This window comes from Labrus mixtus, chromosome 8 (genome assembly GCF_963584025.1).
Source record: "Labrus mixtus chromosome 8, fLabMix1.1, whole genome shotgun sequence".
NCBI classification, from domain to species: domain Eukaryota; kingdom Metazoa; phylum Chordata; class Actinopteri; order Labriformes; family Labridae; genus Labrus; species Labrus mixtus.
In genome coordinates this window covers 3,707,671-3,720,460 of record NC_083619.1, presented here as the reverse complement: position 1 = coordinate 3,720,460, position 12,790 = coordinate 3,707,671, and the positions used below count along the sequence as shown (strand labels likewise).

Genomic DNA, 12,790 nt, shown 5'->3' with positions numbered 1-12,790 from the left:
ACATACTAACCCTGTGGTCGCAGTGCGGCTTCTGGTGGTGATGAGCGCTGGGGGAGGAGGGGCCCAGTTTGAATGTTGTGTTAACAAGCTGCAACAAACATTTCTACTGACTGTACCGTTAAAGCCTCACAGGTCCCTCTCTGTCATCTGATGCAAAGCGTCTTGGTGTCTTTCCTATGTCCCACCTGACACGGGTGTCATTTTCTCATCCAGCGCCCATATTGACTAAATAACAAATTCATCTGATTTATTTGCTATTTATTCATATTGGGACAAGTATGCCCTCCCATTAGCACCCATGTGTGTGTTTGTCTTCTACTGCGCCTTAGACCACCTTAAACCTGGTCTTCAGTCTAAAGTCTGTGTTGCAGTATGTTCCTGTTATGAAGAGAACCCAATAGAAAGCGAGTTCACAACGCACTTCTACTGAGCTTACACACACACACACACACACACACACACACACACACACACACACACACACACACACACACACACACACACACACACACACACACACACACAGGATTAACAGGATCCTTCTTCACTCCTGTCAGCTTTATATTCACTCTGACACAAGCCCGGTCTGGTGATATCAGAATATGATGAAGCGCTCACCACTCCCTCTTTGATGCCTGCTACTGTGTCTTATACACGCTCATATGCTATCATGCAGCATTGAGTTGGATTTGTATACATTGTTTTGATGACAGGAGAAAAGTTAAACGAGCCGGCCAGAGTTCAGTCTATTCAAAAACAAGAACTGAACTCCAGTTGTGTGTAAATGGAAAAATGTAGCCGACACGCACCAAGTCACTTTGCTCCTTGGGTTTTAGCATCTTTGAGTCATGAACATTTGTTTTGCCATTTTTCCACAACAATTTTACATTTAATATCCATGAAATCTATGCAATAATACAATTCATGGCTTTGTAGTTGTGATTTTGTTTTTAACATCAGTAGTTTATTATCATTTTTATAAAGTTCAGAACCTGAACCCGAACATGTAAGACACACCCCTTCTCATCAAACACACACACATAAACTGATAATAAACTAAATAAATAAACGTGAGCAAAGACTTGAGAACAGAAATGTAGTTTGTAGTCGAGGACTGGAGATGTTTTTGAAAAATGGAGAGAGGTTAGAACGCAGAAAGGTTTACAGACCCATGCAGAGCTGGATAAACACTGAAGCTTCAGTGTCCACCACATGGCAACCTATGTGCACATTGACTCTGGGCGGGAGGCAGCTCTGTCCAATGTTTTGAATTTGGACTGCAGCACCCATTTTAAACAGTAGGTGTCAGAGTTACATGTCGGTCCTTTAAAGCAACTTCAGAAACTTTGAAAGTGTTTCATTTAAGCCAGCCACTAGAACTGCCTACAATTTAAACTTTTGAAAAAGTATGGATTGCCCCTGCCCTCCGCCTTCAATGCTTTACATTTTAGTTATTTCCAAGAATCAATGTAATCAGCTTAATCGTTAATTCAGTGCAACGTAAGAAGATAAAAACTCTGCAGTGCAGCGCAATTCTAAATATCAGAGAATGCACAAATGAATGAAGACAGGATAGGATGCACAGTTTCAACTTATGACGTCAATGTGGTAAATTATAGCCTTCACTTATACGTCTTTGTAGTCTTTTATTCGGTCTCTTGAGTGTTGTGTGGAGACAAAGACAAATCAGTGTAGTTTGGATGATTACAGCTTCCAGATATGTCTCACTAATCCTTTCTCGTGTGTCTCAGTCTGTAGCAACATGTGAACAGTGGCTGTCATATGGCTGCTGAGTAACTGTGGCAGCCATTGATCTGTTCTTGTGTGTGTGTGTGTGTGTGTGTGTGTGTGTGTGTGTGTGTGTGTGTGTGTGTGTGTGTGTGTGTGTGTGTGTGTGTGTGTGTGTGTGCATGCATGTGTGTCACCATGCATTTGTTTGTGCAATCTTATTCCTACATGTGTGTATGTCTGTGCACACTTGTCGCTAAGGGATGAATACGGAAATTTTGCTCCAGCGAATGAGCGAATATTCCCGGCTGTCATGTGACTCTGTGATGTCAAAGAGAGAGAAAGAAAACAGAGAGCGTGCGCGCAAGAGAGAGAGAGAGAGAGAAGGTGCAATTTAGCCCCACAGCTGATCCGTGCAGTGCTCAGAGAGACGCCGAGACGACCAGACACACACATTCATTCTCACTCTCACTTTTTTGCCTCGCCTGTAAACACACATATACACACATGCACTTTGCATACATCCATGCACTTCACGTTCATCAGCTTAGTTACAAACACACAGCTGCAGGCTTTCACGTTGACAAGAGAAAGGATGAATGTTTTCCTCTACTTTCTAAGCTCTTAACTGTTTGGATACTAAGGACATCTCTGCCTCTCAGACTGGACTTAAACAGCATTTGGAGGTAGAAAAAAAAAACAGGAATCTGAAGACAGAGGGGAAAGAAGAAATAAAACTACAAATACAAGAAGGGAGCAGAAGCACAAGAGAGAACAGAAGAGACTGAGGCCCAGCGCGTGAGAAGAGTGACAGGAGGACCTGTAAACAGAGAGGGGAGAATGTCCTTCCTGTCTGGCGCACCCTGGCAGCAGCCTGGCATTATAAGCGGCAGCAGCAGGTACGGACAACCGTCCAATGGGCATCAACAACAGCAGCAGCAGATATCTCCTGGTGCCCTCTCCGGTGCCAACATCCCCGCGGCCCCGGCCTCATCTCCACTGTCAACCCCAACCCTGGCCTCTGACCGGCACAGTGACTGGCACTGCCAAGGCCAGATGGCAACAGGGGGGCAGGCTGCCATAGCCTCACAGGAGGGGTCAAAAATAACTTTGACGGAAGAGGAGGGGAAAATAGGGCAAAGCAGGACTGATGGAACGTTATTTGGGATGGAGGCAGAGGTGCCAGGAACGCATAAACTCAAGATGCCAGTGCTGAAGATAGAGGACGAGGGGTCCGGAGGAGGACAGTCTTGGGAGGAGGGACGTAGGGTAGGAGGGTCAGGGCGGTCATTAGGGAGTGCGGGACAAAGCCCCAGCAGCCCCCTGTCTACCCACTCCTCACCTTGCTCTTCATTACCTTCCCCATCTATCTCACCGGGGAGATCCTTCCCGAGTTCCGAGCTAATCCATCAAACCACAGCGAAACTTAAAGACGGATTTCACAGCCAGGGATCTCAAATGTCTGTCCAAGGCAGGGGCTCACTCTCTCCCCCGAAACAGGCCTCACGGCTCGGGGAGAGAAACCCACTGAGCCCTTGCTCCACTGGAAATATGAGTCAAGGTAATAAAGATGCTGTTACGTCCTCAACATATGGAGGCCTTCTTGTAAGTGTGGAGGATGATTCGATTGCAGGTCCGACCGAAAATCTAACTCTCAAGACATCTTCAGCAAAGCAAAGTGTTGATACCCAACCTTCTGGTAACGCTCGTCTTGCTGCTGACTTAACATGGAATAAAGCCGTTTGCACTTCAGCGCCTTCAGCAGACCCGACTCCAGGCTTGGCTATCAGAGCTCACGTCGAGGGAGGTCCAGCAGAGCCGAGTGGAGTGGAGAGGAAAACCTTAAGCCATACTGAAAAGGGGAGAGTGGGATCATGTGACACCTTGAGCAGAGAGACAAAAACCAGCCAAATGCCACAGAGGACTGCGGTGAGACGTGCGATGTCTGACTGTTCACACCTGTCTGTTCCCATGATTATGACCGGAGCGTACCCTACCGGTATGGGCGTCCCATCGGGAATGATACCCAACATGCAAAACTTTGCCCTGATGGCAACAGTCGGCCCACCGAGGGCGTCGTACCCACACGTGGCTGTCCGGCGCTCTCTCACAGTCACCGACGGCACAGAAGTTACAGCCGCAATGGTGACGATGATGTCATCACCATTGTTGACATCACCTGTAATGCCATCATCTCCTCCTCCTAAGAGGCATCATGGAAGCTGTGAGACCAATGTCTTACTCCCGGTTCCTCCCCCTACAGGAGCATCAGCAAACAGCATCCAGGATAGTAAACTGACCATAGCTGGTAAGCGTTTCTTCTAGTCTGTATGTGTGTAGGTCAATATAGAATGGATATATCTAGTAGATTGGTATATGGTAAAGCTGCCCCTCTGTGAATCACTGCACAGATTTCAGATTTGTTCAAGGAGTCGAATAGGTCTGGGGTGAAGCAACTTGATGTCTGTTTCTTCAAAATGAGAATTGTTTTCAATCAACATTAACTTTTGGATGCAACCACTTCTGTAGCCTCCAGCAGGAGTATGCCTCACACTACTGATGTTTACTTAGTCGTTTGTTTAACTTTTATTCACTTCTGAAACTTACGTTCTGCCAGAAGTATGCCTTTGCCCTTTCAAAATAAAGGCACATTTTTTAAAAATCAAATAGCCTTAGCTAACCCCCACAGTTCTTTAGTTTTCTTTAGTCATTGCTATCTCTTCAGCCAATGTTTACCTGATGTAGTTTTAAGCAGGTGTATATTAGGCAAATCCAAGTGGTTTGTATTTAAGGATACTGCTATGACGTCATCTTCATAAGATGTTGTGTAGAATGTAAATGTCAGGATGATACAGGTGAGATTGGTCACGCCTGCAGGTATATTTCTTGTCCTTTATTTTTTACATGTTGCAATCAATGGAATTGCACCTCAGTTTGCATTTGGCTTAGTATAGGCTGTTGGCTGTTCCTTAGTTTCCAACATAATTTAAGACTAAAAATACAGTTTTTATTGTATCACTAGGAGGCTGCCACACTGCTGGTTGCCACTTCAGTAGAAGGCACATGCACTAGGCGTGTAACATGCTGTGTCTGGGTAAGGTAATTGGCACTGAAGATTCCTATTGTATGTCTTTATAGAAGCCACTTCCAGCGCTGCTCACCATCATTATCCGCCTGTGGATATCCACTCTGTTTCTTTGTGTTTCTCTTTGCCACTGTTGGATTTATCCTCCCGCTAAGATGGTGGCACCTCGCATGGATGTAAAAGAGCCTGTTAAGCCATTACTTTATTTTTTTATTATCTCTCATTATGCACCAAGAAGAGAAACATGGCAAAGCCTCTGAGTAAAGCCTTGCATCATTTCACATTAGCAGATTCTTGCCCAAGTCTTTGGGCTTGCTGATGAAGAAAAGCTTAGTATGTGACTGTTGTTGGCCTAAGTTTGAAACATTTTTTTACAAATTCTAAAGCACGATCATTAAACATATTAAACTTAAAAATTATTGGTGACATCCTCCTGGTATTAATTTTTCAAGCAATCAGCAGTTGGGGTCACCAGATTGCCTACGGGTTAGCGTGTTAATGTTGTTGACGCTCAAACATGTTTTGAACCTATCCTTCCAAGCGAATAATTGCTGGTGAACCAAATGACTTTCCAACCGAAAGAAAAGACTTTGGTTTGCTCTAAAATACTTTAAATAACTAAGAACCCAACAATCGTGGTGCTGCATATCAGACATAAACGTATTCAGACTCGTCCAAAAGCAGCTACTAACTAATGCCATGACAACCTGAATTTTTGTGGCATCTGTTGCATACTGGACCGATTCAACAGTATCCTGGATGTCAGATGAGTCGCTTTAAAAGTTCAGATATTAACATCCCACTCACTAGTGTTGTGGTACTCGAAATCGGTCTTAGTCTCAAGACCATTTTCTGAAGCTCGAAATCGAAAGTATTTTTACTCGGTCCTGTCTCGGGGTGGAATTAGAAGGGAAACGCCCCTTTCCAAAAGAACAAATAACTTTCATTCATTTGTAGTTTGATTTTTAACCCCCGGTTACGGCTGCAAGCTTCCCAGTGTGACACGCCTGCTAAACACAAGATGATGGTTTTGCATTGATATTTATGGTCTTGGTCTTGTCTCGATCTCACCCTGCCTTGGTCTTGGTCTTGACTCGGTCTTGGTCCCTAAATGTCTTGGTCTTGTCTGGGTCTTGGAGCACTCTGGTCTCGGTTATGTCTTGGTCTCACTTAGTCTGGTCTTGACTACAACACTACCATTTACTGGTTTGGATATGATGAGTTCTGTGCTTGATTGACTCTTACAAGTTCAAAAAATGAGGCTAGTCTTCATTTCAATCAGCTCCAAGGTTAATGCTCTTTTAATCATTCTCTCCTCCTCTAATAGGGTCTTTAATTAGGTTTTTCCTGGTTTCATCACTGGATGGCATTTCTTTTTCAAGAACATTTCTCGGAACTGATATCTCTTCTCTGCATCTTTATTGCATTCTTTGAAATGGACATTTGATGATTTGACGGACAAATTGGGATGACATTCTTGCTCGATGAGGTCGATGTTGATTTCTCAGAAATAGAAAACATTGAATAGTATAAGAGAGCCTGCAGGGGATTATGAAATGACAAACCTAGGGCTTAGAATTTAAAATAAAGGATTTGGATTATAGACTTATTATATACCATTAAATTAAACAAAGTTGTTCAAAGAGAATTCATCTTATAATGTGTTTATGCCTTTCCCCTGTGTTTTAATATATTCTCTTCACATATTAAATGTTGTTTGCCCAAATAAGTTGTGAGTTCATCCAGCAGTGTGTTCACTTTTCAGACTGCAGTTAGACAGAGAAAAGCTCGGCATTGATTAGACATTGACTCTGACTGTACTCATTCAAATATAGAGCATCTATTTCAAGCATCATGTGTGTGTGTGTGTGTGTGTGTGTGTGTGTGTGTGTGTGTGTGTGTGTGTGTGTGTGTGTGTAGGTGAAGAGCTTTAACTGACGTGAATCCTCCAGATTTTAAAGGCACACGCCCCCACAGACACACTGACAGTAGAGAGCGAGTCGGCTTCTTCAGGTGTTGTTTTTTTTTTAAATTTTGCACAGAAATAGAACCCAGCTGCACAAAAGTACACACACATGCACGACGAAGTACACAGCTGTAAAAGGAGGGGAAGGCAAATGTGAGTCTCACAGCTCGAACAGAAAACAGAGAATTCAAACCGTGTTAATACACGTGTTAAACCACTGGGCAGGCATGATCGGACACATGTCTTTATGTTGGACCCCTGTCTTTGAATCATGCAGAGAGAGTAAGAGGACAGAAATCCTGAAAAAAAAAAATGAAATAATAGAAAACAACAACCTGCTAAGAAATGTGCTGCTCAAAGCAACATAACGGAGGTATTTGATTTGGTGCGCTTTGTGACCCCTGACGGTCTCTTACTGTCTTCATGTAGGTCTCTCCAACGTGAAAAAGCCTGTCCAATATTTACTGAAGTCCAGCTTCTTGCTCGGTTATTCAGTACGCTTGCATGGTGTTAGAAAAAGTTAAGTCCGGCTAAAACTGGACTTTTAAAATACATGTAAAGATCTTAGTATGACTGAAACGGTACTAAATTGAATTTCTCAGGGCACGGTCACACTGGCCATCTGTACCGTGCCCAAGCACGCTTCAACCCTAAAGTCCAGTTTGTTTGACCAGTGTGACCGCTCCGTGCTGTGCTCAGGCACGCTTCGGAGAGGTGTACTTCAGCACGGTACACTTCATGCACGAGCACAAGAACGCGGGTACACAACGCTGACAGCCTTCATTCTGGAGAAATCCAGAGTTTCATGTCTGTATCTGACTAACATGACACAATATAAGACACAAAGTACCTGTCATGCTCTCTGTGTTGTTCTCCGATGTGCAGTTGTGGACTCGACTGCGCATCCCTTTTTTTTCTCTCTCTTTCTCTCTCTCTCTCGTCCGCCTGTTTGTAAACTGAGCACGCTTCATAATAACATAAAGCGTGCATGTGTTGTATTACGACGGTATGTACAAGAGGTAATCATGCTCAGGCACGGATAGTCCTGCGTAGTGTGACCGTGGGCCATGCTGGCCAGCGTGGGAATGGCACAGCGGGGGGCCAATCGTTCTTGAGTACGGCACTGTTCGGATGGCCAGTGTGACTGCGCCCTCAAAGTCGGACTAACACTCATAATGCGGTTGGAGAACAACTAACTCTTGTATGTTGAACCTTAAATCAGACCCAAAGTGGACTAGGGGTTCTGCACAGTCTCTCTGTGCCTGATTTGCATATAGCATAGCAGGTAGCAAGCTACAGGGTTAGCATGCATCGCATTTAAACCAAAAGTGAAGACTAGATCAAGTTTAAAATGATCAGAGCTGTAAAGTTCCCTTCATTTCACCGTTCAACATTCAGCCAGCAATTTGTCGTTTGATGGCTGCCTTTTAACAAGTTCAACCAGGTCCAATAGTAACTACCTGAAAATGGGCATATCGCCACCTACCATATGGGAGTCAGACATACTTCCACCACTAAATCGATTCTCGCTTGATGCTTGTGTACTGGGACAAACTTAACTGTGCATGTAAACAAACTGACTCGCTCTCTTTTTCTCTTCATAGCTTCATCCGTCATCGTCCTCTTCCGTCTCTTAGCCTCAGCGTTTGTATCAAACAGTACCGAGGGCTGCTATGTGAACTAGTGACATAAAGCAGTATACACTTCTCACAGGAGAACCAGAGCCAGCTGCCAAAGTTACATAGTGCTCAAACAGGCGACAGGGTGCTCTGTGGACATGGGATAGAAGCAATTCTCCCTGTAGTTGTAGATGGACTTTGAAAATACGATTTTAAGATGTAAAAGTTACTTATTGTTGCTTTAAGAAGCGGAATATAGGGGTGCACCGGGTGCTTTGCCAGGGGGAACAAGTCTCTCTCATTTCTGGTCAGAGGATAAGGACTGAGGAACAAGGAGGCATGAGAGCAGCCTTCATGGACGTCTTCTACTAAAATCCTAAAGTGTGACTTTGTTACGTAACACCATAGGATTATTACTTTAATTACATAAGAACTTCTTGAAAACTAAACCTTCTCTGCAAGTGTAAAACTGACACTATAGAGATATCTACATCCTTGGATTGTGAAGTGTTCCTAAGCTGCCTTATGTAACGAGCTGGAAGTGAGAACATTTTCAAGTGTAAATACACTGAATGGATCTTCATTGTTTTATTCTAAAAAGTGCTGAGGAATTGTTTTTTTAATGTGAGTGCTTTACATTAGACAAAAGTGCAATACTCATACAGTTTGTCATTGTAAATGTTGCCATGTTTGCACTGTAGCGATGGCTTTTAGCTCGTGTCTCATACACTGTGTCAATGTCACTGAGCATAAAATCAGTTTGTGTGCCCTGTTTAGGAGCGCAAAGTCACATGGACTACTTCTGTGTCTATCGATTGTCCTGTCTGTCCGAGGGCTGGTTTGATAGCTATCATGCTAGGAAGCAGGAGCTATGGCAGTCAATAATCCATTTGAGTTTGTGTGTGTGTGTGTGTGTGTGTGTGTGTGTGTGTGTGTGTGTGTGTGTGTGTGCGTGTGCCACTAGCCCTGCAGTAAAATATCTTCACACCAGTTCAATGTCTGTGTATGTTAGTCATGCTCTGAATTATGTGGCAGTCAACACACTCTGTTTTTCTTTCCCTGTCGCTCTCACAAACCAGCACACAGACACCCACACACACACACACACACACACACACACAGACACCACACACACACACACACACACACACACACACACACACACACACACACACACACACACACACACACACACACACACACGCAGCTGGTTGCCAGTGGCTGTGTATTGTAGCGTGGTATTAGATGGATCCAGTGTGTTCTCAGCCAGCAGTTTCATGTTAGATGAGTCACATTGCTGGTGTTGCAGGGTGGTGATACAGTGATGAAGAATACTGGAGCATAAGAAATAAAGCTTCCTCTCTTTTTTTTTATAAAACTGCAATAAGAGTCAAAGCCATAAATGTGTTCCTTTTATTGGTATAGCGTATTTTTTTGAAAATGTAAAATAATGGATTTTAACTTATCCTCAAAATACATTGTCTGCAGTAGACTAGTCTTGCATCATGACCCACCACCTCGTCCTTAATGAGACATTTCGACCCACATTTTGAAACACTTCATCCAAGCAAAATGATTGAATAAAAAATTGTGCAGTTTGTACCTAAGACTTTTTAACAAAACAAAGAGATTGAACAAAACATACGCAGTATAGACGTTTTGCTATTTTTCCAGGCCAAATTTTTTGACCCACTGAAAACAGCTCGGCATCGGCGACCCACTTTTGTGTCCCAAATCTGTCTGACACCTCCCCCCAACAGCAGTTTCAGTTAATCCTGCTCTTTAGCTAACAGAGTGACTTCACTTAACAACCCAACTGTAGCGTTACAGACTCTTTAGATGATAAGAAACTATTGGCATGTCTTGACTTAAAGGGATACTTGACCCGTTGAAACATGACTCTGTATTGACATTGGGTCATATATGTAGTAGAAATGTGAAATACATTTTGAAGTTGGTGCCTTCTTGACCGAAAAAAAAGGCAGAAAGTGTCTTTTTGGCTCATGTGGATGAAAGACACCAAATCCCAGAATGCACAGCACCGCCCAAGCTCGAGCCGCTCACCGGCGCCGACAGGTTGTTGACCGATTCGAGCACAAGACCTTCAACATCCCCTTCATCCATATCAGTGAAGTTGAAACATACTTTTATCATAGTCCTTCAAATGTTAATTATTCTTAACTTTCTCCCCAGAGCCTGTTAGCATAGCGACCAAGCGATATGGCGGACTTGTCTTTTAGATTCTGCGAGTGAGGTCACACCCACTGATCTGTGATAGGTCTGTAGCTTCAGTGCAATGAAAGTCACATATCATCAAATACCTTTAAAGTTGAAGTAGGCAGAAAGTCGGTGACCTGTAATGGATGTAAAATACCAACGAGCCCTCTGCGTCCGCGGAGGATAGCTGTAGCCCTACAATTTAAACAACCAAGATTGGATTTTAATCTTGGACAGCTACAAGCGAAAAAGAACTAATGAAACGAAAAGTAATATAACGAGTAGTGTAACATATTACTGCTGGCAGGGAGTAATAAGTGAAGTAATTATATTACTTTTAAAAAGAGTAACGAGTAATGAGTAATATATTCATTTTCTTCAGTAACGAGCCCAACACTGCTGCTGTGGAAAACAATTAATAACATTAACTCGTATTTTCTCTGTCAGACACCAAAATGAGTCGTGACCAAAACCCTGCAAGAATCTTTGAAAAAGGGACATTAAAATTAACGAAACAAGTTAGTGGCTGTGCAGCTGCAGAGAGAGATGAGTGTGTATGAACATCAGCTTCACATTGCAGGGCAGGAGCTGACTCCCTCACAGCCTGATTAAACACAACACTAGTGTAGCGTTCAACAAAAACAACAGGCAGTGCAGGAGGCTATCGATACCCTTAATGAGTAATTCTGTATGCAGCCTTTCTTCGCATTTTAGCCTTCAGGTGCACTCGTGAGGATTCTCTGCTCGTAATCATAGCCTGTGTCTCATTTGGGCTCCAGTATGAGCTCAATTGAAATAACATGTCAGAGAAAAACCACAAAAATGCATCTTGTTAGTTGGCGGCGCCTGTTCAAGAGGGACCTGGTTCATGTCATCTGCCTGACGACACACAACACAACAGCAGACAATTGGCATTGTTTAAGTGGAGCAAGAGCAGTTATCAGCAAACATCAGAGGAGAGGGAAATGAGGGGGACATCAGGGTGCAGCCAGTCTGCGGTCATTCTTATGTAAGAGTTGTCTTGGTGGCAACAAAGAGCCCCTGTCTTGTTCTGCCCCCCCTCATCCCTCAGTCTGCCGGCTCTGAACCCAATCTCGGTTCTGTTTTCCTCCGCTCTGCTCACATCCTCCCGTCATGTTTCCCTCTTTCGTTTCCTTCTCTCCTTCTCTTTGCTCATCCCATGAATCAGCTGTTGGCAGTCCTGGTGCTACCGCTCAGTTTGACCTAATGCTTCTTCTTCTGAGGAGGAGGAGGATGGATGGATGTCCCCGAATGGTGTTTTCATAATCCTGGCACACAGATGGAGAACACGGAAAGGACAAATCCTTTTTTAAATTCACAAAATTAAAATTAGACATAAAGACTAAGACAGAACCCTGAAGTCTAAGGAGATATATATGTTTGACCTTCTCTGACTTCATGCTGTCCGATAATAGTTTGAATATATAAACACTAAAACAAGGACACATTAAAATGTTCACATAGATATCCTGCCTCACTGCAGTGATAAGGGTTTTAAAATAGGGGGGTCAAGTTTAGTTTAGTCTAATGGACAACATGCCATTGGTTATGGGGAAGAGAGTATTTCACCTCTGATCAACAATGTAATCCCGAGTGAAACCTTCATAAACAAAGGACCCACACCATCAGCAAGAGGAGTTGGAATAATTATTTAATGATTTGTTGTGAGGGGAACAAGTTGCAACCTCTGAGGAACAATTAAGCTAATACCAAAGTGGAAAAGCTGCAGTCCCTCGAGTGTCCTTGAGGCTGGCTGCAAAAAGGAAGTCACATAAACACCCATTCAAAACTCTCTTTTACAGCAGACACAAGTAAACATGTTTACAGCCTGGTTTTTAAAAATACAAACAGGGCAGTTAGCTTCCTGACCAGGAGGCTTAAGGCCCGCCTCAGCTCAAACGCTTTGCCTGTTACTAGGATGACTAAAAGTTACTTTGAGACCGCATTTTCAATATGGCGACCACCAACAAGTCTATTTCAGAAACCAATGAGTGATGTCACTGAGACTACGAAAGGACAGAGAAAGTAATAAATGGGATGGAAAGGGGGGGGGGGGGGGGTGCAGAAGATCAGAGGAGCATCATAGTTTTGTAAATACTCAGAGGAAAGCCAAAAAGAGGCACGCTTGTAGGAGTGGTCATACTCCTAAAACTC

The 12,790-nt window shown here is 43.5% G+C and overlaps 2 protein-coding genes across 6 annotated transcripts in view; one reads left to right on the top strand and one right to left on the bottom strand.

The window, feature by feature from the left end:
- Positions 1 to 12,790, top strand: part of LOC132978644 (microtubule-associated protein 4-like) — a 99,588-nt gene that overhangs the window by 60,673 nt on the left and 26,125 nt on the right. Inside the window, exon 1 of one of the 5 annotated variants that reach the window (XM_061043893.1) lies at positions 1,819 to 4,036. The exons of the other annotated variants lie outside the window; for them this stretch is intronic. Coding sequence (XP_060899876.1) covers positions 2,569 to 4,036 — 1,468 coding nt within the window. The 5' untranslated portion in view covers positions 1,819 to 2,568. Of the gene's footprint in view, positions 1 to 1,818; positions 4,037 to 12,790 lie in introns of those variants that run through there. 5 annotated transcript variants of the gene reach the window in all.
- klhl20 (kelch-like family member 20) overlaps positions 1 to 12,790 on the bottom strand; it is a 147,159-nt gene that overhangs the window by 125,699 nt on the left and 8,670 nt on the right. The window lies entirely within an intron of this gene.